A 27,215-nucleotide genomic window follows, 5' to 3' on the forward strand; every position below is an offset into this window, starting at 1 on the left:
AGCAAGGTAGAGGCAAAAATGTGTCAAGGCAGAGTTGAGTTTTTCCAGAGCTGGGGGGAATAATGTAAGCCAAAGCAAACAACTGTTCCTGACAAAGACAAAGTCCCCCAGCTTCTCTTAGTGAGGCTCATGTGTGCTAAAGTAGTAATTGGGCTGTGGTTACCAAAGCTACAGAATATCTGGTGGATCTCTGTGGACCATAGTTTGTGAATCATGGCTGTGGTAACCTCTGCAGGAGCTTGTGTTGCCAGAAAATGAATTGTGAAAAGAATTATTTACAGATTTTGTGTATCATATGTCTTGTCTTTGATTTCCTGAGATTAAATGTCAGCTGATTCAGACGGCTGTACATCCAAGCCTTAAATATATAAATGATGGCTTATCTACTTCAGTTGTCAAATTACATTCCTTTGTACTTTAAAGATAAAGGATCTGGTGGGAAATAATACCTACTGATGAATGTGAGCACACCTAAAATAATCAAAGGTAGGTTATGGTTTTCTTGGTGTTCCTGAAATTTACATGGAGATTCAATCTACATTTAATTGAGAAGAAACTGAAAATATTTTAACAAATATTTTATAATAGCAAATAAATATTTGCTAATAGATATTAACAAATAGATTCCTGTAATATATTTTGTAGCATTACCAATTCTACGAACGCAGTTCAAATTCTGCCTTAAAAAAAAAACAAAACTTCTATGGGATTAGTTGTACTTCTAACCCTAGCATGAACTACTTCATCATCTGAAGAAGCTTCTTGGACAAGAAGCAAAGCATCTTCAAGGAAGAAACCAAGAAAGTCCAGTTACTTTTTGAAAAGCACCTTTGGGACAACTATGATCTGGATGATTGAGAATCCCCATAGACATTCAATTGAATGCTTCATTGGACCTGAGAAGTTTTACATAGCAATTTGTGTAGATTGCTGCATCTGATAAAGAGCTAATAGACTATATCTGTTTGGCTTTGCATATAAACATGGACCAGATTGTTAAAGTGCCTGCAATTTTTTTTCTGAGGCAGGTATGCAAAGAATAGCAAGTTTGAACATTAGTCAGATCTTAATGTACTAGTATTTAATATCTCTAGATATCACTAAAGAATTGTTAAGTATTGAGTATGAACTATGCTATAAAGCTCAGATAAATATGTCTAGAAACAAACATTTCCAAACTTCAATTTGCAAGTGTAAAGATTTATAAAATTGGTTCAGTGAACTACATATTAATATTTATTTTTTTAAGCTTTACACTAAACAATATTTTTAAACAGGAATTTTTCATTTGCTTTCATGTAGGGGGTTGAGATGGGCAATTAAAACTGCAATACCATCTTGGTTGAGATTGTATCTAACAATTTCTGTGACTTATGACCCTGGGAACACGTAAAATTGATTCTTAACCTGCAAGTGACATGTCAAAATGGGAGATTATATTTCATCTCCCTGCTTTATCTCATTTTAATCTCCTTCAGTAGCAATAAATCTGCATTCCGTGGCTCACAGCAATCTGTTTATTCTGGGCTATATTTAAATATTTATCTTTTTATTTTACTTATAAATAATAAAAAATTGTATTAATTGATAAAAATGTTGACAAAAACAGAAATGTATCTTCTCGAAAAGTTTTGAACTAGTAATTTGATGGAAATGCAAACAAATGTTTCTTGAGCTTAAGTAAGCAATATATTGCAGAAGTAGCATATGTTAGGACTATATGACACTTTGGATTTGAAAGCAACAATGTACTTCAAGCACATGATGATAGGAAGTATATTGCACCCATAGAATATTCTTCATTTACTAATTGCCTGCCTTAGCAACTATTTGATGTAATGCAGTGCTGAAGAAATAGATTTACAAGTAGTCCTTTAATCTCTAGCCATTGCTACATTGCTATTTTCATGTGACCAATATTTGGACACTTCATAACCAGCATGCATTTACAATGGTCACAACATCTCATTGTCAAGTGATCACCATTTGTGAACTCATAGCTGGCTTCCAACAAGCAAAGTCAATGGGGAAGCAGGCAAGAAGTCGTAAGTTGCAACCATGTGACATCTCAACAATCTGTAGCAATTCACTTAATGACTTCACTGGGATTAATATAAGTCCAGTGAAGTCACATAACATTTCATTTCATGACCATAATGCTTAGCGATGGAATTGGTAGTCTCAATTGTACTTGGCAAGTGAAGACTACCCATAGTTACTAGGTGCTAAACCTGACCTTAATTTTTTGTTTTTCTGCCAACAAAACTCAACGGATAATTTTTAAATTGATCAGTCTAAAGGTTAAAGAAACCAATCATGAACAGTTTTGTTCAAGCCACAATCATAAAAGCTATCAAACCACTTTACTTAAAATGATACATGGACCATAAGATTGCTTAAAGTTTCTGTCATGAATCAAGCATAAATGTCATTTTTGTTTTGTTTTCTGAAAGAATGAACCATCTTTGATCATTCAGATTAGTTTAATATTATTTTAGAAAGAAAAAAATAAGCCTAGTACATAGGAAGTTAGCTTTATTTTTGTAGTTTAGGTCACCAGCAATTTTATTCTACTTTTACCAGATTACAACAGTGATATACTTGATTTTAATTACTTTTATCTGTATCTCAATGTGTATTTCCAGAGACCAAAGCCTCTTTCTGTTAAAAGACAAATATACAGGATAATACTGCATACTCTTCTTGATGAGCCCACTGGATTGCTTGAAAAAGAATCTCTTGTCTTCTAGAGATTGTCTGAATCACAGCATATCTGTTATGTGATTGTCTTGAGAATCTTAGTACAAACATATGTTGTGTACTATTAGTAAAATTTAAAAATAAAAGCAAGCTTTACTAGTAAAAAAAATGAGAATTGTTTAATTTTTATTTATAAGAAAAGTGTATATATATATTGACCATTCTTCCATAATTGCATTTCTGAGGTCACACACTGATGTTGGGCGAGTTTACATGGCCTATCACTTCGTGGCTGAATTGCTGTCGTTTCCAAACACTTCCCAGTTCTTATAATACAGCTGACAGTTGACTGTGGAATATTTAGGAGTGAGGAAATTTCATGACTGGATATGTTGCACAGATGGCATCTTATCACAGTTCCACGCTGGAATTCACTGATCTCCTGAGAGCGATCCATTCTTTCACAAATGTTTGTAAAAACAGTCTGCATGCCTAGGTACTTGATTTTATACACCTGTGGCCATGGAAGTGATTGAACACCTGATTCTGATTATTTGGATGGGTGAGCGAATACTTTTGGCAATATAGTGTGTGTGACTGTGTGTGTATGCTGGTCTTGTTGTATTCGGGTCTTTTCCCGTATAAGATTGAGATTGTCTTGGTAACGTTTCGGCAAGGTCTCACTCGCTATCCTCAGGCTGGTGTTTTTGACTTAAAGTGTGGCTGGAGCTGCCGTCTTTCTATAAATCTTGGTGGGGGTGTGTGGAGTGCTGGCGTTATTTCAGTAAGTGGATTGATTGGATGTGTGGCTGTATCATGATTGGTGCTGATTGGTGTTGGCTGTGGGTCTGTTGTTGTTTTGTGTTGTAACGGCCTGGGTGGTGGGTGGGGCTCGTTTGTTTACCAGGGCTGGTTTCTAGATGTCTGGTAGGCAGGAAGTATCATGTTTATTCATGTTGTGGGGGTGTTTTTTAATACGTTTGTGAGAGAGTGTAATTTAGTTTTCAGGTGGTCTTTGTCAGCTAGGTGTTCGATTCTGGAGATGATTAGCGGTTGGTGTTTTTTTTTTTTCTTGGTAGATGGTGTGTCCTAGGGAGCCATTGGGTTTTTTGTAGATTAGGACATCCAGAAAGGGAAGTTGGTTGGTTGCTTCTATTTCCATAGTGAATTGTATTTTGGGATGTAGGCTGTTGAGATGTGTGAGGAAGTTGTCCAGTTTTTCTTTCCGTGTGGCCAAATCATGAAAGTGTCATCAACATATCTAAGCCAGAGTTTGGGTTTGTATTCAGATTTATCCAAGGTGTTTCAAAGTGTTCCATGTATAAGTTTGCGATGACAGGTGAGGGGGTGATCCCATGGGTGTTCCTTCTATCTGTTTGTATCTTTGTCCATTATGGATGAAGTATGTGTTAGGCAGTGATTGGTCAGGTCCAGGATGTGTTTAGGTGGGTTGTGTTTGTTCTGCATAGCTGTCAAGGCTTCTTTTATAGGCACTTTGGTGAAGAGGGATATGACATCGAAGCTCACGAGTAAGTTGCTGGGTTGTAGGTTTTGTTTTTTTATTGTTTCTATGAAGTGGAGTGAGTTTTGTACGTGTGAGGTGATGGATTCTGCGTAGGGTTGGAGTTGTTTGGCGAGGAATTTGGCAAGATTCTGTAGAGGTGAGCCTATGGAGCTGACTATGAGTCTGAGTGGTGTTCCTTCTTTGTGTATCTTGGGGAGGCCATAGAGTTTGGGGCAGGCGGGAGGCATCATCAAATTTATTCCTGTTGTGGAGGAGAAATACCCCCACAACATGAATAAACGTGATGATGCCTCCCGCCTGCCAGACATCTGGAAATCAGCCCTGGTAAACAAACGAGCCCAGGCAGTTACAACAGAAAACAACAATGGACCCACAGCCAACACCAATCAGCACCAATTTACCAATCATGATACAGCCACACAGCCAATCAATCCACTTACTGAAACAACGCCAGCACTCTACACACCCCCACCAAGATTTATAGAAAGACGGCAGCTCCGACCACGCTTTAAGCCGAAAACTCCAGCCTGAAGATGGTGAGTGAATCCTCGCCAAAACATTGCCAAGACAATCTCAATCCTACATGGGAAAGACCCGAATACAATAAGACCAGCATATATATATGCTGGTCTTGTATATATTCCCAGAAGTGAAGTGCCGGATAGCAGAAGAAAAGTTGTAAAGGTTGTGGGGGCGGTGCTTGACGTCACGATGACACGACATGCAATTTTGGGGCTCTAGGATTGCTGTCGGTATCTCTGTTGCTGGACATTCCTTTTTGGATCTTTACCATTCTGAAGGAACAGTGATAGAGAAGAGCATGTCCTGCTTATCTCAGGGACATTGAAAGTCCCTGATCAATCCAGGAGAAAGCTCTTTTTGCCGGCTACAAGAGAAGCAGCCAAAACAGCTGCAGAAGGTTGGGACAGTCTCCTGAAACGGAAGCAGAACAGGAGAGACTGTGTCAAAATGGTGAGAAAAATCCTTATTATTAGAGAAGAGAAAACCCAAAAGACTTCGAGTTAAAATAAAATTGAAGACAGAAGGAAGTAAGCGGTGAATTAACCTGGTTAAAGCTATCCTATTATCTTTTTCACTTTAATTTTGATTTCTATGGATGGACTTTTTACAAATGCCTCTTACTTTTAAACTGGACTTCCCTCCCCCCTTCTTCCTCTATAATTTTTCCATTTTTTGTATTTGTGGATTAAAAGTTTCTTTCCTCGCAAGGCTCGGCCAGATCGTAATCTTTAAACCTTTTTTTTCTTCTCTTCTGGAGTTCAGAGCTTAGAAAGAGAGGCAAAAACACAGGGAAAGGATGTAACATTGCCATTTAGAGGCTAGGGGCTTGGCAACATCTGATAATACAAAGCTATTGGCTTTGTTTACTGAATGGGTCAGTGGAAAACGTCTTGTTTATACAGGTGTTTCTTTGAAGGAAAGAGAAAGCTTTCACCTGAAAAACTTTACTGAATTTGTTTGAAACCTAGAAAAAGCCTTGGATGTTTTAGTGGCAGTGTTTATAACCTGGAAAAATAGCCTAATATGAAGAAGAAAAGGGACTAACATTGCAAAGAATTATGATAGAAATTCAAAAATTAATAATCACAGATAGAATTGAAAAGAGACTTGAAATTATAGATCAAAATACAGAAAGTACGGCGGGAAGAGTTGAGAATACTTATAAAACAATGATGAACTTTGAGGACAGAGTCTTTTCCCGTATAAGATTGAGATTGTCTTGGTAACGTTTCGGCAAGGTCTCACTCGCTATCCTCAGGCTGGTGTTTTTGACTTAAAGTGTGGCTGGAGCTGCCGTCTTTCTATAAATCTTGGTGGGGATGTGTGGAGTGCTGGCGTTGTTTCAGTAAGTGGATTGATTGGATGTGTGGCTGTATCATGATTGGTGCTGATTGGTGTTGGCTGTGGGTCCGTTGTTGTTTTGTGTTGTAACGGCCTGGGTGGTGGGTGGGGCTCGTTTGTTTACCAGGGCTGGTTTCTAGATGTCTGGTAGGCGGGAAGTATCATGTTTATTCATGTTGTGGGGGTGTTTTTTAATACGTTTGTGAGAGAGTGTAATTCAGTTTTCAGGTGGTCTTTGTCGGCTAGGTGTTTGATTCTGGAGATGATTAGCGGTTGGTTTTTTTTTTCTTGGTAGATGGTGTGTCCTAGGGAGCCATTGGGTTTTTTGTAGATTAGGACGTCCAGAAAGGGAAGTTGGTTGGTTGCTTCTATTTCCATTATCTATTTCAATTATGATAGAAATTCAAAAATTAATAATCACAGATAGAATTGAAAAGAGACTTGAAATTATAGATCAAAATACAGAAAGTACGGTGGGAAGAGTTGAGAATACTTATAAAACAACGATGAACTTTGAGGACAGAGTTCAAAAAACCACAGAGATATGAAAGTGATAAGAAAATTGTTGACACTGACAGCAAATCGAGTGGAGGGAAATGATAAGTGCAAAATACAGAAAGGAGAGATCGATGAAATTGAACTCTATCTCAGATGTCAAAATATAGATGAAGAAAAGGGAGAAAATTTGGCAGAAACAATGAGTAATTTCAGCAGAAGCACCAGCGATAACAAGTCAAGCTGATGAAAGGAACAGATAGTGGGTTTTGAAACTTTATAAGATATGCAATGAATAACAAGTTGTCAAGAGAAGTCCACAGAAGACTTATCAAGAAAACACTTAGAATACAGATTCTACAAATGGCAAGAGATATTGGACTGCACTATTTCTGGAAGAATACAGGATGATGAAATGACACAATAAAATGTAGTTAAATGTAGTTAAATTTTGAGTACTATGTATAAGACAAAGTAATAATAACTATAGTCAAATAAATGATTAATAACGATAATAAAGCATTTATATATACTAGTTTAATAATATGAAACTTTATACAAGTGAGGATGATGGAGTTGATGTTGAAAAATCTTTTTATAAAAGATAAATCATTTTATATAGAATAGAATATAAAGATGTAATATCATTGGATGATTTCAGGATGATGTAATGAAATGTCATAATATAAATTTACTTCAAATTTAATGTTTCATATAAAAAGGATGTAATAATAGCTATGCTTAATGGATGTTTAACAATTATAACAATTAGTATACATGTATATTAGATTGATGATACTAATAATGGAAAAAAACATGGAATTGAAAATTATTAGAATGTTATCAATGCTAAAATAATAGAATGACAGAATAGGATATAAAAAATTCTTTATTATTGGATATATTGAATCATTATAATATAAATGGATACATATTTAGAATACCTTGTTTAAAATGGAGAAACAATAGTGATAATCAAACAAATGAAGTATAATAATGTATACAAAGATATTTGATTGACAATATGTGATTTTTGATAAAGCTCAAGTGATGACTATGGAAAGAACTCAGAAAAACCTTGTAACCAATCAACACACTGTATGCAGTTGAAGAGGTTTTTATGTTATATGTTTTGCGTGTTTGTTTGAAAATAAAAAAAATATTTTAAAAAAAGATGTAAAGGTTGTGGATCTGACCTAACTTGAGTCTGAAGCAGCATACAGTATGTGGGATAAGAATCTTAACTTAAACTGCTTTGAATCATTTTTGCTGATTGCATTATAATAAATGGATAATGCCCAACTTAAAAAAAAAAAAAAACTCTTGATGAGTACTTTCATGACAATTGAGTGGAAATGAAATTAGTGAATTAACAAAAATGGAGTTTTGCAGGCTACTAAGAAAATTTCTGCCCTGTGTTCTTTTTGAAACTCTAAAGTCAAGAGATCTGAAGGATGTGAAATTGACTTGTGGATGAGTCCTGTATTGTAGACGGGAAAGCTTGCAGTCATGAGGTGCAATCAATTCAAGTCTGAGAATGTCCACAGGAAGGTTATTGCTATCCACACTGTAGAAGGTGCTGGAACAAAGAGTCCTGTTTCTGGCTGAGTACAGCAGGCGAATCGAGCTCTGCCACCTGCCCAGCATTCATCACCAACACTCGGTCTGAGTCCAGGATAGTGTTCAACCTGGTAGAAATAAACACAATAGCATAGGCAGAGTGCTAGAATACCCCAGATGTGCATTTGATGCTCCTCTTAATATAATTCAAAATTTTGCAAACAGTGGATGAGGTGGCCACATTGTTTTTTAGAAAAGGTTGTTACGAGGCTTAAATGATACATTCTGGGAACAGGTTTAATCAGTTCTTTTGCTGTTCATGTGAATTAGAGTTTTTGCCTATGTTTTTATTTGTTGAAAATCACACTAATGGCTTCTACAGGTCAGAGTGTCAAGATTGAAAAACACTTAAACTTCTTATGACTGTTACCGTTTTTCAAATAGTCAAAGAACTAGGGGGAGCGAAGGGGAAGTTGGAATGCAGAGGCTCCAGACTTCAACCGTGAGAGCCAAGGACACGTCTTCAGGTGGCAGCCAAGACATGGATTGTTATTAAAACAAAAGAACGCTTCCTAACTGGACATGACTTGTTCCATGGGAGGGGCGATGAAATCTATTTCTTAACTATGTAAGCTTGCACGGGAAAATGTAGAGTTGGTTCTGCTTGTTTGAATGCCGAAATGATGTATTCAATAAAGTTTTTCTTTTGGGATTTTAAAGTTCCTAAAATTGCCTGTTTTTCTTGGGTTTGTTAGTTGGATAGTTTTATTCCCATGTAGACAGTAGATCTGTATAAAAGCATTACAATATTGACAGTAACATCAGACATGTCACTAGAAGGCAAAAGCACAAAACTATGTCTCACTTAACTTGGGCTATGCCATGGGGAATTCATTGGAGAAAGCAATTATGTTTGGAAGAGTTAATGGTAAAAGAAAACCCATCTGTCAAAGAATATGGTAGTTGAACGCCATCAAAGCTAACATCAGCTGGAGCATAGAAAAACTCGAAGTAGTACAAGATCAGAATATTTATAGAGACCTGACCCATAAAATCACCAAGAGTCAGATTTCACTGAATGGATAACATCATCATTATTATTGGCAGTAAAATGATCCTCAGTGTGAAATCTTTTTCACACATGTACTCTGGAGCAGGATCTGCACTGGAACCATTTTCAGATATGAGGCAGGACAGAAGTAATATTTGTTTAAAATACAATTGCTTTTCATTGGGCATATGCTGTAAATTGCACTGTTCATCTGTTTTTCAAATGTGAGCATGAGGCAGAGATCAATAGAATAATTGATGAAAAAGATTAGGTGGTTTTAGGGAGGTCACTTCTGTTTAAAAAAAACATAATAGCACTGTAATTGATGGTCACAACGAGTGATGTGTGTACTGTTTAGAAATGTGAAGACCCAGTTTAAAATGTTTGAAAAATGTAAAAATGTTCCCATCTTCCCATGTGCCAATTTCAAACAGCTTTAAAAACAGAAAACTAAATTTCTCTTGGTATCTGTGGCTGCCCAAATCCACTCTTAAGACAAGCTTTAGTGCAGCCTGATCTGGAAATCACTTCCCCCAATCAAAGAGATATTAGAATCAGGCACTCAAAAGAAATGCTGGCAGGGAAAACCTTGAATTTCGAGGGAAAGCAGCATTAGGCAGTTGGCCTGGGTGTGTCAGTATCATGGTGAATAGTTGAAATGTTGGTGTAGAAACATCCTTCAAGATATTCAGCATAACATGATTTTTGGTCAGTCACTACCAGAAATATATATGAAGTTAGATTTTTTTTCAGTTATACAGACTGAAGCGCAGAGGCTAACAAAGAAATAGAACATTACCTATGGGCAATAGTTAAAACAGTTTTATCTGCAAATCGCTGGCGAATGGTCTGCTGGATGAGTCTGTCTGTTTTCTGATCAATACTTGCCGTGGCTTCATCAATGCACAGAATCTATGATTGAGACAAAATAGAAAGCATTCTTCCAACACAAGAAGAAACTGATGGATGCCATTACTGTGTATAAAAACATTTTGGCAAACAAAGCAAGGATCCACAAAGTCCAAGTGTGGACAGCAAGATGCTTCTGGAAAGTCTCAAATCATGAAGACAATAGTCCTTTTGGTTTTACTCTTGATTTCAACCCAAGCAATTTCTCTCCTGTGGTAATTCCATTTAGATATCATGGATCTGTTACTCATGAATAGGAGCTACATTTTGAAGCAACAAATTACATTAATTTCTTGAGCCTTGTAGGCAGCTAATCTTGAGTTACAAGAGAACAATACCTTCTTTTCTACCCAATTCGCCATATATATAGTTTTATAAACTTACATAATGCCATTAAGTACTTTTTTTCCTAATGAAAAGTCCAGAGCAACCTAGTCTTTTTTCTCTTTAGGACAGATGCTCCAAACTTGCTTCAGTTTTTCCAGCTCCAAAATAATGGTTTTGACACTTTCCAAGTATGGCAGGATGTACAAAAAAAAAATGACCACCACTTACCTTGGCCTGAGTCAAGAGGGCCCTTGCTAAACAAACCAGCTGCCTCTGTCCTACTGAGAGACTCTTTCCTCTCTCACTCAGCTCACAGTCCAGCCCACCTGCACGAAGAAACAAACGTAAGATTAATTTTTTTGTGCTAGTTCATTTGCACCTGAAGCTCGAGAGAGAAAACTAAGTTGTAGCAATGAAGCGCTGACAATATGTGCTCTGTGAAAAATTCCTTTACTACAACATCCCTTTAGAACACGTATTCTGAACAGGAGTTGTGATGCAGGACACTCTTCATCTACATATCTGGTTACCCCCTTAGCTCGCTAATGCAAATGAATGAAGCTCAATCATTTCATGGGGGAAAGCTGAATTTTCCCCAAATTTATAAGGAAAACTTCGCTGCTTCAGAAATGAAATGGGGAGAGGGGAAAACAGCACAGAGAAAATGCATAAAAATAAGAAAAACTGCAGTAACCAAGTGAATGTGCATGCATGTTCACTAAGCAAACAAGCTTACAGAGAGCCCGCCCAGACAAATACATATAAAGCATATATACAAAGGGAAAAACATTAAAGAGTGTTGAATACATAACACAGAAAGCATCCAGACATTTTGCAATCAGCCATATCTTAGGTCAGTCATGTTGGGTTTTAACTACTACACTTTTTAAACATTTCAAAAATAACAGCCCCTCCCCCCCAGTAGGAGTCTCCTTTCAAGATTCTTGGCATCTTTTCTTAAATATTTTACCAGCAGACTGAAGCACCCAGTATTTTATGCAAAAGTGAGAGAGACCCAGAGAGAGAGAGAGAGAGGAAAAAAACACTAAAACAGAAAGTGGAAAAAGTTGAACAAGTAGCTCTTCCTCAATGATTAGATTTCTGGACATGAGGGGCAAAAGAAAATAGTTCACCTTTATGACATTATAACATCTTTCTGAAGAACTATCTGTTCCTCTGCTTGTCTACTAAAGTAAGGGTGTGAGAAGAAAAAAGGGAAGGGTGAAGAAGTAGGAAAAAGATCTGGCCTCAAATTTCTTTATTTTGGCTCCATCCAACACCATCTTGATAACATATTTCTGAATAAAGTTAACCCTCTTAAGCTCAAAATGTATCATTCTGTGGCAGCCTGAGCATTACCCCTGTGGGTATTAATTTATTTTCTTTTTTTGTATTACTCTGATCAGTTTTCCAACACCTCATAATCTCAAGGATGGTTTATTAGGTTTTTGATGCCTTTTGCTCCAGCAACTCCTTTTTCTACCCCAAGCAAAAGACTCACCCATCTCTGTAATTAATGTGTGCAAGTGGCATTGCTCCAAAACTTGGTGCAAGTCATTATCCGTGTGTTGCTGCTGGGGATCTAGATTCTCACGGAGTGTCCCACTGAACAAAAAAGGGTCCTGAGGAATTATGGCCAATCTAGACCTAAAAAGAAGACAGCAGGAAATAATAGCAAGCACACAACTGATACATTAAACAACCCTTTTTACTATCTCCTTAAATTGACTTCTCAAATGGATGCAAAGGAGTTTGAGGAACACTGGCATCACCATTGATAAGCTGAGGCTGATAAAGTGGTTTATCAGCAAAGTTTAAGCATGATTAAGTTTGAGAATCATGATACCAACAACTGAAGGATTAATAACCCCTGGAACCTAGAGCCACTATTGTTGAAAATGACTCACCTTAGTTCCTTCAAGCTTACAGAGCAGTGGTCAATACTGTCTAGGAGGATGTGTCCACCTCTCAGTTCCACCATGCGGAAAAGGGCCAGGAAAAGAGTGGATTTGCCAGACCCTGTACGTCCAACTATTCCTATTTTTTCCCCAGGATAGATAGTGAAGGTAACGCCATCCAGGGCATTGGGTAATTCTGGCCGATAGGCTAATATTACTTGTTGGAATTCAATATGCCCTGTAACTGGCCAGTTTGGGGGTACCTTAAAGGAAGAAAAAAACAATGTTAGAAATGAGCAAAGATAGCTACAACTTAGTGCAGTTTGTTCTGCTCAATTACTTAATATCACCAGTAGAAATACAGCAAATCAAATCATGGAGTACTATGTAGTAATGATTATTGCAAATGTTATTTTGAGTTCTTCCCACTCTAGATGTAATAGTTTGGTGGAACAGGACTGGGCTCACCTGCCCTCTTGGCACCAACTACTTTTCTACTGAATGTCAACATTCTACTGAATGTTGCAGTCTTCCAGATGATAGCATGGACTTCATTCCTAACATGAGCTTCATTCCTAGAATGGAACCCTACTTTTCTGTGCTCTTCAGCAATTCTACAGAACCTAGGAAATCTGCATCAAGAGATTAATTGAAATCATTTCCTCTTCAGTGTGGCTGCTTTTACCCTTCCTTCCCACCTCCTCTGACTCCAAATTATGCCTTATTAAAACAAAGTGAGTTTGGAAGAATGGAAAAGATACTGGGGATTTGAGTTCACCTTCACCTCTTTACGTCCTTCGAGAGGACCAACTGCTTTTTCAAGGACACCATAAAAGCAAAGGCAGCCCAAAGCAATCACTACAGTTGCATTATATGAAAACAAATACTCTACATCTAGATAAACAAATTGTTCAAATGATTTTAGACAAGGCAGCCTTACCGGAAGCAATTCCTCCTGAGGTTCTATGGGAATTTCTGTTGCATATTCTTCCGTTCGTTCCACGCTTACCATCATGGTCTCTGTCTGGGTGAAGCTGGTGATGAGTCCTGACAGCAAATTTGTAACAGATAGAGCATAGGAAAGAGCCAAACCCACAAGACCTGGAGGGGCAAAAAAGAAAAGGCAAAATAAAACAAAATTGAAAGCTGAGATAAAAAAGCAAAGAACTAGTGATGATAAGAGATAGTAATCCATCTCCAAAGGTAAAGGACAGAAAGGTGCCAACATGTGAAGAAAAGTTTTCTTTGGAACTGCTGAAGTGATTCTGATACTAGTATCCCAACTTTTTTTTTTTTTTTTTTTTTTTTAGAAATAGTGATCCAGAATCTGTTCTTTCCTTTTTTAGACACATGCTCACTGCTTGAAATTAACATCCTGGTTCATCTACCCTTAAGTATCTTCAGAAAGGAGTACTCTGTTTTTCTGAAAATAAGACTTCCCTGGATAATAACCCCAATCGCCCGAGTGCATGCACTAAAATAAACTCTCCCCCAAAAATAAGCCCTCCCAAAAAATATTGCAACACAGCAGCAGCCATGAGGTGACCACGCTCGCCTCCTCCTGCGCCTCAAAAATAGTAAGACCTCCTCGAAAATAAGGCCAAGTGCTTATTTCAGGGGTCAATAGAAAATAAGACCCTGTCTTATTTTGGGGGGGAAATGGTATTTCCAGACAGGATTCCTAATATTCCAGATCAAAAGCACTGATAATTATTTTGTTCATAAGGTCGTAAAAATGGGTCCGGCCATATGGTAAACTACTTTATGACTGTCATGACTTAAGGCTCCATTACAGTTGTAAGATAGGCTACACATCTGAAGAATACCCTCGGTTTAAGACAGTCAGTCTAACTTTATAGAGATGATTAGAAAGAGAAGCCTGCCATGCTGAAAAAAAGGTTCCAGTAGTTCACTGCACTTTACCTGTTCTCACATGGACTTCATTTGACTGCAATATTATTATTCTCTTCTTTTAAGGGAAAGATAAAGGAACAGAAAAACCCCCTGCCTGCCTACACATGCAATGCATGCTGATTGTACGAGCAAAAAATACTTTTCATTACTTTTTCAGCATTGGTATTGTTATCCTTTCTTCGGCGAAGGGAGAAAAAGCCAGAATCCATATTTAATATCAATGATGAACAATATTGTGAGTGAAAGAAAGAAGATTGAGTGGGCAAGGATGGTATAGATGGATTGGTGCATCTTTGCAGAGTCCATAATTCCATAGCTTACCTGGATCACCCAGTTTCTGCTGGTGTTGAATGATGGCAATTCCTGCAATGGCAGTAACCACAGCAACTCCAATCATCTGCAGCCGAATATCTAGCCACTGCATTGCCGTATTGCTGGCAAAGCGGCAACGCTGGTTCAGTTCCAGTTGTTCTTGATTCTCTGTCTCAAACCTAGACTGGGTTTAGCCCAAAGATTAACATTAGGATTTCTCATGCAGTTCAGTTCTTATCAACTTTTGAAACAGCTCTCACTTAGCCAAGTGAATTTACACATCAACCAGCTGAAGAGATAAACTCACCTCCCAGTCATCCTGATTGCCCGGATAGTGCTGAGGCCTGTCAAGGTCTCTGAAAAATGGGTATAAATAGGCGACAAGGTGAGGCTGTAGAGACGCTTCAGTTCACGAGAGGTACGTCGATAATAAAGCTGGATGAAGTAATAGATGGCCACCAAGGGCAGTAAGACTAGCCCAATCCAAGGCAACCCATAGGTTATCATCACCAGCATGCCCAGCAGTCCAAAGATGTTGGCCAGGAAGATGTTGAGAATGAAAGGGAGACTATCATCCACACAGTACAGATCTGAAGAGAAGCGATTAAGAATACGACCTGTTGGCGTGGTATCAAAGAAGGTCATGGTAGCCTGGCAATAGAAAAGAAAAAAAATAGTAAAGGCTATGGACTTTTGGAATATTAGAATGTACTGGAAATATCCTGGTATATTGCAATGCTATTTTGTTCTTTTTAGTCTCACTGCAGTCCCACACAGGACTATCTTTTTTTTTTAAGCAACATTCTCATGTAAATAGGACTGTAAATTTCCATTGATACTTCATGATGTTTTTATTAAACTATGTTTGTTGTCCAGTGGTCAAAGTCTGTGGGATCATATGAAAACAGACTCTAATTCAAAGGGGGGTCATGTGACTAAACTCATCTAAAAACACGATAGCTAAGTATACTTATAAAAGTCTTGCTGGCTACCAAAATCAATTATTTCAATTATTATTTCTTATAGAGCACAAGGAGCTTTAGAGAGCTCTAACAACATTCTGAGATAAGCAAGCATTCATAAAATCCCCCAAAGGGCCAATCATTGTTTCCGGAACTGTAGAGCCAATGAAGTATAATTATAATACAATGATCCTATTATTTAATGTTTTCCTACCATATATAAAATAACAGGACAACTGCAGAAAAAACAATTACTGCCAACCTGCCTTCCATTGAGGACCTGTACACTGCACCAGTCAAAAAGAGGGCCATGAAAATATTTACAGACCCCTCACATCCTGGACATAAATTGTTTCAACTCCTACCCTCAAAACGATGCTATAGAGCACTGCACACTAAGACAACTAGACATAAGAACAGTTTTTTCTCGAATGCCATCACTCTGCTAAACAAATAATTCCCTCACCACTGTCAAACTATTCATTAAGGCTGCACTATTAATCTTCTCATTGTTCCTATCACCCATCTCCCCCCCGCCCCCGCTTATGACTGCAGGACTGTAACTTTGTTGCTTGTATCCTTACTATTTATATTGATTGTTTCCTGATTGCTTATTTATACCCATGACTATTATTAAGTGTTGTACATTATGATTCTTGACGAATGTATCTTTTCATGTCTTTTTATGTACACTGAGAGCAGATGCACCAAAGACAAATTCCTTGTGTGTCCAATCATACTTGGCCAATAAAGAATTCTATTTTATTCTATTAATTTTCAAAAATCTAAATGTTTGAAAAAATCAATTTTTCTAAGTCTCAATTTTTATCTTCCTCTCTTGTTCCTTCTTTTCCCAATAAGGGCTCCCAGGTCATTACCTTCATCACCCGTCTAAGCAGTCGGTTGTGAATGACGGTCGCGGCGTGGATGGTGCCACAGGCAAAAAGAAACGCCCGCAGGATGGTGAAGACTGAATTTGCCCCAGCAATGCAGCCATACACAGTCAGGTAAAAATTCACATTCAAAGTGCTATTTGAAGAAATGGAGCTCAAGACTGGAGAACTGAAGAGACAGGTAAAATCAGTTTGGAAATGGAATACTCCTCCAAGTCAGCTTCCCTCCCTGTTTTGACCAAATGCAATAACTCTCTCCCAGGAGGGCAGGAAGGGAGCTTCCTCCCACCAACAGCACTAAGCACCTCATACTTTTAGTCCTTGCTCCACCTGTGCCTTCTTATCAGTCTGGCATTCAGATTCAGGTCTAGGAGTTTTTGGAAATTCTACATTCACTCGAATCTACTCACTTCAGGCACTGAGGTCAAGCTCAAGTTTTTGCCAGTCACATTATCTAATCTTTTCTACCTTTGAAGACATCTGAAAGATTCAGTCATCTGTTTATAGGGGAACTTGCAACAAATGGGAAAGTCACTGGAAGCATGATTACTCGAATCTTATACAGTAACTGGCCATTCCAATCCTCTCCACTGAAAACATGCTGATTCCCATCAGGTTTCAGCAAATATTGTGCATCTCCCCTATTCCTTGCTCCCTCCCCCTGCAAGTTGCTCTGCCTATGCATAGTCAGTAGCTGTTTAGTTAATGTTCAGCTTCTTAATCATAGAAAGAAAAGCCATATGATCGAGGTTTTCCCTTCTGCATTCCCAATTCACTCCTCACTTCTAGAGGCAGTTTGGGAGGAGGACAGAAAGAAAAGTGCCAAGAAGAGAAAGAATCTGATTCAATAGCATGTATGTTTGGGCAGTGAGGAGATGCTAATAAAACATAGCCAAGCTCTTTGATTGACATACATGAGTCCTTCATGGGAGAAGAGCAGCAGAGATGAAGAAGGAAGGGCTGCCAAGCTGCTGATGGAGTTATTTTCAGTATGAGGTAGGCTGGATATCCAGTTTGAGAGCCACCAATCGGAAATATTCCTAGAAGCTGCAGAAATGGGTAAGTGACAGTGAGTGAGGCTTTATTTATTTAAATAAAAGTTAAGCTTATCTGAATGACTTTGAGGTGAAGAACTCACCACAAAGCAACTCCTCCTATCAATTTTAATATAATAAAGAGCCCCTTTGAAAGCACTTTTAATGTGCCTCTACAAACTGTTTGAATAAATGCTGAATAGAACATATTGGAAAATGATTACTGTTATTTTTTTAGTTGTATTATAACACTGTAAGTGGCTTTGAGTTGTTTGATTAAATAGCATAGAAGCCACTAATAAATAAATATATGTGCATGCCACAAATAAATTACCTTATGTGAAAATTAAATTTTAGCAACAATTTTTTTCTAAATTACATGGAACTTTGTGAAAGCCTGTGGCTCATTCAGACTTGCTCACATAACAGGAAATCATTTATTCCTGGTATCTCTCAATCAATCCATACGGTGGGTTCCCTGGAAAGAGGCTGGAGAATCAAAATTTTCCTATACTGTAGATTATAAAGCTGTTAAATACAAAAACTGCCAGTAAATCATTAACATTGTACTGTTACCACAAAGACTTAATATTTATTATTGATCTTTAAAAGAAGAAACTTCAAACTTGAGCATTACAAGTTTTGTCTATTTTATAGGTGGCTTATATGTTTGTTATATTTAATTTATAGTCTACCCCAGAGATCAGCAACCTGTGGCTCTGGAGCCGCATGTGGCTATTTCATCCCTCTGCTGTGGCTCCCTGTCACCAGTTGGCACCACAATTTTGAGAGGAGCTTCCAGTTTGGGGGGGGGGGGAGCAGGGTGTGCCAAGAGGAGACTCTATGGCAAGGGGTGGGTTTTCTGGTCAGCTCCACAATTGATAGGGCTTTTGGTAGGACAGGTAGAGGAAAAAGGACAGCACGCTAGAAGGACTCTATGGTGGGGAAACCAGACTTCTGGTCAGCTCCAGAATTGAACGGGGGGCTTCTGGTTAGGACCTTTGTGGCTCTTTGAGTGTTTAAAAGGTTGCCGTGGCTTACAATTAAAAACTAATTCCTATTTTTTTTTTTACAACAGGCTAGAAAAGCAAAGTACAAAAAAACATAAACCAAGTAAAATACATGTTCCCTAAAAAAGAAAAGGCTGGGGGAGAGGGGAATTTGACAATCATTCTGTCCACAATGCCTGAGGTCTTCAACAATTCTCATAATTGATGCAAAATGTCCAAGTTTCTATAAAGGTGTCAATTTTTTTGAACCAAAGATTCTGAATTGCTGAGAAACAGCCAGCAATCAAGAGCAGAGAGAAATCTGAACAGGGAAGGGGCAATGTTATAAGCTTACCCTGCATGAGCAGTAGTGAAAGGAGTATGGACAATGCAAGGCAGCTGCCAACAGCCAGCCAATATGCCCTGTAGACTTTGAAAGCCACTGCCCCTTCTTTTTTCTCTTCCTCCTGCTTAGGAAAACAGCTTAATTGGGCTGGCTCTTCTTCCTCATGTTCCACTTCCTCCACTTCATTGCATTCAGCGTCTACTTTGGAACAGAAATAATAATACCAGGAAACAGGAATAACAATAATAGGACACTGGAGGTTCTCGACTGGAAACACCCACTCCAAAACCAGAGGACTTCTTATTACTTTTGCAAAGCTTTAATCCTATTTTATTACTCAGAAGCAAACTACATTCACCTTTAATGCAGACAGCAAGTAAGGTATTCAGGTGAATGTACCTGGATACAAATACCTGAATTCTACTTCGTCAGTCATTTTTTTCTTGAAATATATGGCCTGTCTTTCTCTAAGGACAATAATAGCTAGTTATTCCTAAACTTGTAACCAAAAGGCTTTGCAGATAATGGTTAACTCAATTTCTTTCTTTCTTTCTTTCTTTCTTTCTTTCTTTCTTTCTTTCTTTCTTTCTTTCTTTCTTTCTATCTATCTATCTATCACTACTACTACTACTACTACTACTACTACTACTACTACTACTACTACATCATAGGATTCAGATGTCTTTGGTGTTCTGCTGTGCTACTAGTGCAGACATACTGAATTGCCCTAGTTTATAATCCATAAAGTTTTCTTCCTGAGACTTTCCTCAAATGCACATCAATTCAATTTTTTTTCAAGACGCAACTTGACTTTCTAGGGTTTTTTCTGAAGACATTTCGCTTCTTATTCAAGAAGCTTCTTCAGCTCTGAAGAATTGAATTATGTCAAAATTGAACAATCTTCTCTCAACGGGTGGGAGAAATACAACATCATCTATCTCCAATCTACAACAGAGTCCTTTCAACAGTTCCAAGAAGGCTCCACACCCATTGCATCACTCAGGTGACCCTGATGACACAGATAAACCTCCAGGTGACCTTAATGACCCGTTAAAGGAATGCAAATGGCCAGCTGTTTGCAAGGAGTATAAATCCTTCCATTCTCCACTATCCAGTTAGAGCCGAAGAAGCTTCTTGGATGAGAAGCAAAACATCTTCAAAGAAAAACCAGAAAGTCCAAGTTGAAAAAACTTGGGGGAAAAAGCACCTTTGGGATAACCATGATCTGGATGACTGAGAATCTCCATAGACACATCCATTCAATAATAAGCTTTAATGGAATATGGCTGTTGCAGGATCATTAGCATCACCTGGCATTACTAATTGTATCCCCCACCCCAAACCTGAAGCATTTTTGTAATATATTTTCACCTACAGGTACAGGATTCTATTTATATCACTGATATTGCTTCAATTTGTGAAACTAAATGTTTCTGAAAATGTTGAGGCCATTCATACTTACTTCCTATCCATCATGTATTTTCCTAAATTTGTATTAAAAAGGATATTGCAGAAGTAGAAGATGCTCTCATTTCCCCTACATGATTTCAAATATCTGAAGCTCTGTTTCCTCTCCAAAGAAATGTTCAAGATTTTATGTACATGGAGATTTATTTTATTTATTGGGAAATCACCAAGATTCATTAGCTCAGCTTCCTCTATCTATACTAGGATTCTCCTCAAGATGGCTATACTGGCTTGCAATTCTGGCAGTACAACTACAATCTCAACACATTTGGTGGGTACCTGATTAGAGGAAGAGTGGGCTAGTGCTTCCTGTCTCCACTATTATATTTGAAAAGAAAACAATAAATAAATCCTGTGTGCTTATCTATCTTGTGGCCTCAATTGAGTTCCATTTTTAAAAAAATTCTAAACTAGCTTTATTCTTGTATCCCACAACCCCAGACTTATATTATTTTGACTGATTTCAACAAACCCATTCCTGTACCATGATGAAAACACCTAGTACTTACTTGTATCCTTCCTTCTCTTGGTCACTGCCCCAAGTTTAGGGACAGTTTCTACCAATGGAAGAATGATTGCTGGAGTACCTAGTAAAATAGGAAGATTTTGCTATGTTTACATTTCTGTTTACAGTCCTCCTATGCTTCTTTCTTAACAGCATTTCATTATCCTCCATCTGAAAGAACTGGATTTCTATTGAAAAGCCAAACCCACTGGATTATGGTCTATTATATTTTTTATAAATTATTTATTTTTTTCTTTTTTGAGGAAAATTTGCTCCATCTGCTTTCACATTAAACATTTCTAATTCTTAATCCTTTCTAATTAGAAATATAGAGTGAGTTTTATTTTGATGTAAGCTGCCCAGAATCACCTTGCAGCGAGATGGGCAGCAAACAAATAAATCAACAAATATAAACAAACAAACAAACGTTAATTTCATTATCCTGTTGTAACTGTTAAGTCTTTTGTGTGGTGCTTTATTAGCTTTTCTGAATAATTCCTTCAGCCTTAATTTTATTGGTTCACCAGCATATTTTTGTCCCTTTTTCTGTTATACTGAGTATGCTTGCTATGAATATGAAAACAAATTCTCTATTATGTAGAACAATTAATTCAGTATTTTCTCTTAAGCCAATATTTTTTACTAAATACCTGTGCATTTTGTTAATTGTACTTATTAATAATGAGCTTTTTGTTGGAACTTACAATGCAGCAAAGTTTGAAAAGCCCTTCAGGCAATTTTAAGAGCCATCGGAATTGAGAAAGAACCGGTGACCCTTCTTTATAAGCATGCAGGAGCTGATAAAAAGCTTCCAAGAAAAAACGGGAGTCTGGTTCACATTCTGAATTCCTTTTCTGAGGTAAGTATTTCAAACCCTTGGCAAAGAGAACAGTAGAAGGCATCAGGCTTTACCTGCCCTGAGAATTCTGCCATTATCCATCAGTACTATCATGTCAGCATTTCCCAAAACCTCAATTCTGTGAGTGCAAAGAATCCGAGTTTTGTGTCTGAGAATTCCTAGGATACACTTCTGCATAAGGTGATTAGCTACATCTGCATCAACAGCTGCTAGTGGATCATCCAGAAGGTATAATTCTTTCTCCTGTAGAAAAGAGTAATGACGTCTGAGCCCTTTCCCACCCAGAATTGTAAAATATCTATCCATTTAATTTGATCCAACAAACTGGGTATAATTCAGATCCTGTCAGCCAAAGAATGTTGACTGTTGGAAACTAGAAGACAGGCCTTCTCTACTGTAGCCCCTTCTTTGTGGAATACTCTTCCTGGCAGATTAGAATTGCCCCAACCCTTTTGGCCTTTTGTAAGGCTTTAAAAACTTGGCAGAGTACAGGGTCTGGGGCAGTATTAGGCCGGGTCACCCCAGTTTGGGCAAACTGGTAGCGGTGGCAGGAGGCTCTCCTCACCCGCCCAGACAACATTATGGATGCTCTGCGCATGTGCAGAAGCACGGCGCACGAGCGAAGTGAGCACGCACATACGCAGGCTCCTGGTTCCAAACTGGTAGCGAAGATAAGAGGAAACCATTACTGCTCTGGGGCTCAGAATGTGTTAAGGGCCACATTTTAGTAGGTTATTTTGATTGCTGTATGGATTAATTAAAATAATAAAACCATCCAAATAATAGTTTCTCTTAACTGTTCTATAATTGTAAGCCTCCCAGAGTCACTTTGCTGAGATGGCTATAGAAATTGATAACACAAGTAAAAATCATCTAGGACAACAGCATTCATCCAGTCCTTTATCTACCTGGTAAACAGCTCTAGCAAGTGCAATACGAGCTTTCTGTCCCCCACTGAGGGTGACTCCATTCTCACCCACCTCTGTCTGATCACCTGCTGGCAAAATCTAGAAGTTAAATAGATAAATTATAATTAACAGAACAGTTGCTAAATAGATGCACTGAAATAAAGACAATTATTCAAAACTCCTTGATGCTTAACTCATAACTCCATCATATCAATAGGCAACACGTAGGCCAAAGGTCACATATGTCATAAACACCTCTTCCATCAACCCCAGCCATTGATCAATGAAAATTCAGCAGCAAACTGCCATACACTAATGCCACAATTCCTTGCCATTATAGGGCAGGCAGGGAGAACACAGGAAACAAAACTTGGATTTACTTAACATAGCAACTCCTGCCCTTTGGAACAATATTTTCCCAGATATACAGTTGTTCCTGAAGCATTGTTCCCTCTAATTTCTGACACAAGTACAAATTTGTGCACCACAGTATGAGTATATAAACAAATTGGATAATACCTGTGCTATAATAGTGACATATTAAAATGTTTACATACTTTTTTTGGGGGGGGAGGGAGGAACTCCTTCATGTGTAGGAGACTCTCGGGCCCAGAAGAAGTTGTGGCAGCACTAAGTAATTCTTGCTTAATTAATTAATTTTCTTGAAGAACCTATAGGAGTTATTTTGAACGTTATGGAATACTCACATTCAAGTCATCAGAGAGAGCACAGGCGTCTATTACTTGCTGATAAAATTGAGCATCGTATTCCTTCCCAAAGAGTATGTTTTCACGGATGCTGGTGAACTGGATCCAGGGCTCTTGAGCAGCCAACCCAAATCCTTTCTCCAAATCCCAAACATAGACCTGTTCACCTTGACTACAAACATATCAGTAGTGAGGAAAGGGCATACAAAATGGCTATCCAAATGATTATGGGCAATGGGGCCGGTTAATCTTTACATTCTACACTATATGGAGAAGTCAATTGCCTGGATCAAAATGAGTTCATTCAATTATGAAAATACTGGGTATCATCATGTCAAGTCACATGGTTTTGATAACGAAGCTTTAGTCTACCAGAGGCCTATTGTGATTACCCAGACCAAGTGCAAACTTGATCAGTTGCTAATGATAGACCACTGGGAAAGAAAGCAACAATTCAATTAGAGGAGGGCTGTCAAAACTCCCACCCCACAGGCAGGATGCATCACAAGCTGGCCACACCCACGCCTGGTTTAGCAAAGGGGGAAAAAGTCCCAATATGGCACGTGACGCTGCTGTGACAACATGAGTTTGATGTTCCTGAATTACAGCAATTAAAGTGCTGGCCTAGGAAACAGTAGACAAGAGTTCTAGGCCTTCCTCAGTCATGAATGCCAGCTGGAAATTTTTGGGCAGTCACTTTCTCTCAGCCCAACCCACCTTACAGATTGTTTTTTGTGGAGAAAAATCGGAAGCAGGCTTACCAGGTATATTCACCCCATTGAATTATACATTATATATAATTCAGATATATGTATGTATGTGTACGTATGTACCGGTATGTATATGAATAAAAAAATGATATACTAGAGGGAGGGTGGGAGAGAGACCCCTTGGAGATTAAATGTTATTGTAGTAATGGGTACAACTAGAAGCAATTCTAACCTATTCCTGCATTATTCGTAGACAGCACAGTTGTGCATCACAATAATTTAACAAGCTGACTCTTTAAGGCAGAGGCATCTTTTAAAGTGTAATGTCAATAGCTATATCCTTTTTTGGCCTTCTTCATAATTCTGAAAACAGACGCTAATTCTTTCAGGAGTCTGCCCATTAAAGTGATTCTTAAAACAACTGCATCTTTTTTTTCAGGCTCATAGTTTTAAAAATGACTGCCATTATCTCTGCAAAAAGAAGTGGCTGTTTTAATGAACTGTAGAGAGATGCTGGGGTTTTGAGATCCAAACTGGAGACATCTACAGAATCAGAAGATCATAAATCACTTTTTTTCAGTGTAAATTGAGAACTACCTGTATTGAACTGTAACAAATTAAATGATGTAATGAGTTCAAAGTTACAAGAAGCAGGGTATGACTATTTACCTATTAAGTTCTCCAGTGATAGCTGCTAGCAGTGTGCTCTTCCCACATCCAACCTTCCCGATGACCCCTACTAATGCACCCTAGAAAAAAACAGAACAAGATTAGCCTGCAGTCTTCCTCTGTTATATTGCAAACTTTAATTCATTCATTCAGTGCATGTCCTTTCTCTTTCCATACAATGAAATACCAAGGCACCTCTCTTAAGCGGTCTAGATGGTGCTGTTTGCCTTTATAATTCCCCCTAATTACTCACTTTTGTCACCAACAGATTCTGTATGAAAAGTTGGCCTCTTGGTACATGAGATTCAGAGGTTTCTTTGCTTTCTGGGGACCATGAAAAGGTAGAATTGTGCATTTCCAAAGCAGAAGATGAATTCAAAGGACAAACTGAAACAGAACATTACAGCTGTTATAAAATCTGTAGCTAACAGTTCACTTACAGATATAATAATATATAGAGATATATATGTAGATATAATTGATTTCACACATAGATGCACATACCTTACCCAAGATCAATATTTTTTTCAGAGCTACCCATGGAAGCTCCCTGCCTTTAATAAGAAACATGTATGTTCAATCATACAATGCAAAGCTCACATATTTAATTTTGCTTGTCCTGATTAATAGATTTCCCATATAAGAGATGGATTTTCTGAAAAATTGGGCTCTGGTTTTTAAAAACATGGGTTAAAGGAAAACTGGATTTTTGGAGCATTGGTAGAAGTAATGGTATCCTATTTTCTTCACTATTGGTTCGATACTGGGAGCACACGCATGAGCAGAAGGTCCTTGATGATGTCTGGGTGGGCGGAGCTTCACACTGCTGCCTCTACTGGTTCACCTGAATCGGTGCGAACCAGCAGAATACCACCTCTGATTGGTAGGCATGAGTGATTATAGAAAACTGCATTGGGTTACCAAGTTGCCAATCACACTAATATTTTTTTCCAGCAAACATCAAGCACCAAGTATCTATTCTCTTTTCCCATTTACTTCACATGAGCCAGAACTGCTACTGTCATTCTGCTGTCTCATTCCCTCATTTCTTTATTTTTCTTTATTGCTGTACCTCTGCTATAATAAGCATGCAGATCTTGGTCTGTGAGCTCTAGGAAGTGCTGGATTCGATCTAGAGATACTTTGGCTTCCAAGATCCCATTCAGCACCCAAGGGAAATTGTTGAGGGGAAGAATGAGCATCCCGACAAGGGCCAAAGCTGTAAAAACCTAAGGTGGAGAGAAAAAAAATAAGTAACTTGTTGTGAGCTGCCCAGAGTCCCTAGGGAGTGGGCGGCATACAAATCCTATTAAAGTTTAAAATTTAAAGTGAGAGGTAATCCTAACATTTGACCAAATGAATACAATACCACCTTGACACAGCAGAAAATGAAGCAGCAGAAGCAAATGCAAATAGAACATGAAAAAATTCTTGTTCTTGGGTGGCAAGAATATGGAAATTAAATGAAGAAGAAAATATTATAATGTTGCCAAATGGAAGCACAATTGGCAATTGTAACTGACCAGCTACAGTACATAGTTTAGTTTAGTTTAGTTTAGTTTATTGGAATTTGTAGGCCGCCCTTTTCCCTGAGGGGACTCAGGGCGGCTCACATAAACTAGGGAGGGGGGAGGATACAGACAACAAAATAGAGACAAATACTAAAATGGTAAACAACATACATTCATCATTCGGGAGGGGACTATCCTTATCCCCAGGCCTGACGGGCGAGCCAGTTCTTCAAGGCTGTGCGGAAGGCTTGGACGGTGGAGAGGGTGCGGATCTCTACAGGGAGCTCGTTCCAAAGGGTCGGGGCTACTGCTGAAAAGGCCCTCCTCCTCGTAGTTGCCAGCCGACACTGGCTGGCCGATGGAATACGGAGGAGTCCTAACCTATGAGATCTTATTGGTCGCAGGGATGTAATTGGCAGAAGGCGGTCTCTCAAGTATCCAGATCCACTGCCATGAAGGGCTTTATGGGTGATTAGTAGCACCTTGAAGCGCATCCGGAGATCGACAGGTAGCCAGCGCAGCTCGCGGAGGATAGGTGTTATGCGGGTGAATCGAGGAGCACCCGCAATCACTCGCGCGGCTGCGTTCTGCACTAGCTGAAGTCGCCGGATGCTCTTCAAGGGCAGCCCCATGTAGAGCACATTGCAGTATTCCAGCCTAGAGATCACTAGGGCCCGAGTGACTGTTGTGAGAGCCTCCCGATTCAGGAAGGGTCGCAACTGGCGCACCAGGCGAACCTGGGCGAATGCCCCCCTGGTCACAGCCGTTAGGTGGTGGTCAAATGACAGCTGCGGATCCAGGAGGACTCCCAAGTTGCGAACCCTCTCTGAGGGGTATAGAATTTGACCCCCCAGCCTGAGTGATGGTATATTAGTCAAATCTTTGGGAGGAAAACACAACAGCCACTCGGTCTTTTCCGGGTTGAGCACAAGTTTGTTAACCCTCATCCAGTCCATAACGGCCTCAAGACCCCGGCTCACCACATCCACCGCTTCATTGAGTTGGCACGGGGCGGACAGATACAATTGAGTATCGTCCGCATATTGATGGTATCTGATCCCGTGCCTGCGGATGATCTCTCCCAGCGGTTTCATGTAGATG

At 38.7% G+C, this 27,215-nt stretch overlaps 2 protein-coding genes across 3 annotated transcripts in view; one reads left to right on the top strand and one right to left on the bottom strand.

Moving 5' to 3' along the window:
• The window catches only part of LOC106542975 (zinc finger protein 318), a 45,683-nt gene extending 29,169 nt beyond the window's left edge, over positions 1-16,514 (top strand). The window contains exon 8 of one of the 2 annotated variants that reach the window (XR_015696960.1): positions 16,378-16,514. The gene's annotated coding sequence lies outside the window, so the exon portion shown is untranslated. The remainder of the gene's footprint in view (positions 1-16,377) is intronic. The other variant, XR_015696961.1, reaches the window with a different exon arrangement.
• ABCC10 (ATP binding cassette subfamily C member 10) overlaps positions 7,198-27,215 on the bottom strand; it is a 30,428-nt gene continuing 10,410 nt past the window's right edge. Inside the window, exons 5-22 of the mRNA XM_014058823.2 lie at positions 25,676-25,832; positions 24,857-24,990; positions 24,604-24,683; positions 23,225-23,396; positions 22,518-22,616; positions 21,663-21,852; positions 20,755-20,832; positions 18,788-18,979; positions 17,324-17,456; positions 16,395-16,578; positions 14,862-15,205; positions 14,564-14,733; positions 13,269-13,429; positions 12,338-12,591; positions 11,932-12,077; positions 10,659-10,756; positions 9,994-10,106; positions 7,198-8,271 (exon numbers count right to left, since the gene is read on the bottom strand). Of these exons, the coding sequence (XP_013914298.2) occupies positions 8,142-8,271; positions 9,994-10,106; positions 10,659-10,756; positions 11,932-12,077; positions 12,338-12,591; positions 13,269-13,429; positions 14,564-14,733; positions 14,862-15,205; positions 16,395-16,578; positions 17,324-17,456; positions 18,788-18,979; positions 20,755-20,832; positions 21,663-21,852; positions 22,518-22,616; positions 23,225-23,396; positions 24,604-24,683; positions 24,857-24,990; positions 25,676-25,832 (2,835 nt within the window). The 3' untranslated portion in view covers positions 7,198-8,141. The remainder of the gene's footprint in view (positions 8,272-9,993; positions 10,107-10,658; positions 10,757-11,931; positions 12,078-12,337; positions 12,592-13,268; positions 13,430-14,563; positions 14,734-14,861; positions 15,206-16,394; positions 16,579-17,323; positions 17,457-18,787; positions 18,980-20,754; positions 20,833-21,662; positions 21,853-22,517; positions 22,617-23,224; positions 23,397-24,603; positions 24,684-24,856; positions 24,991-25,675; positions 25,833-27,215) is intronic.

The sequence above is a fragment of the Thamnophis sirtalis genome, unplaced genomic scaffold, assembly GCF_051295495.1.
Source record: "Thamnophis sirtalis isolate CommonGarterSnake01/CBP01778 unplaced genomic scaffold, rThaSir2_p1.2 scaffold_6, whole genome shotgun sequence".
NCBI classification, from domain to species: domain Eukaryota; kingdom Metazoa; phylum Chordata; class Lepidosauria; order Squamata; family Natricidae; genus Thamnophis; species Thamnophis sirtalis.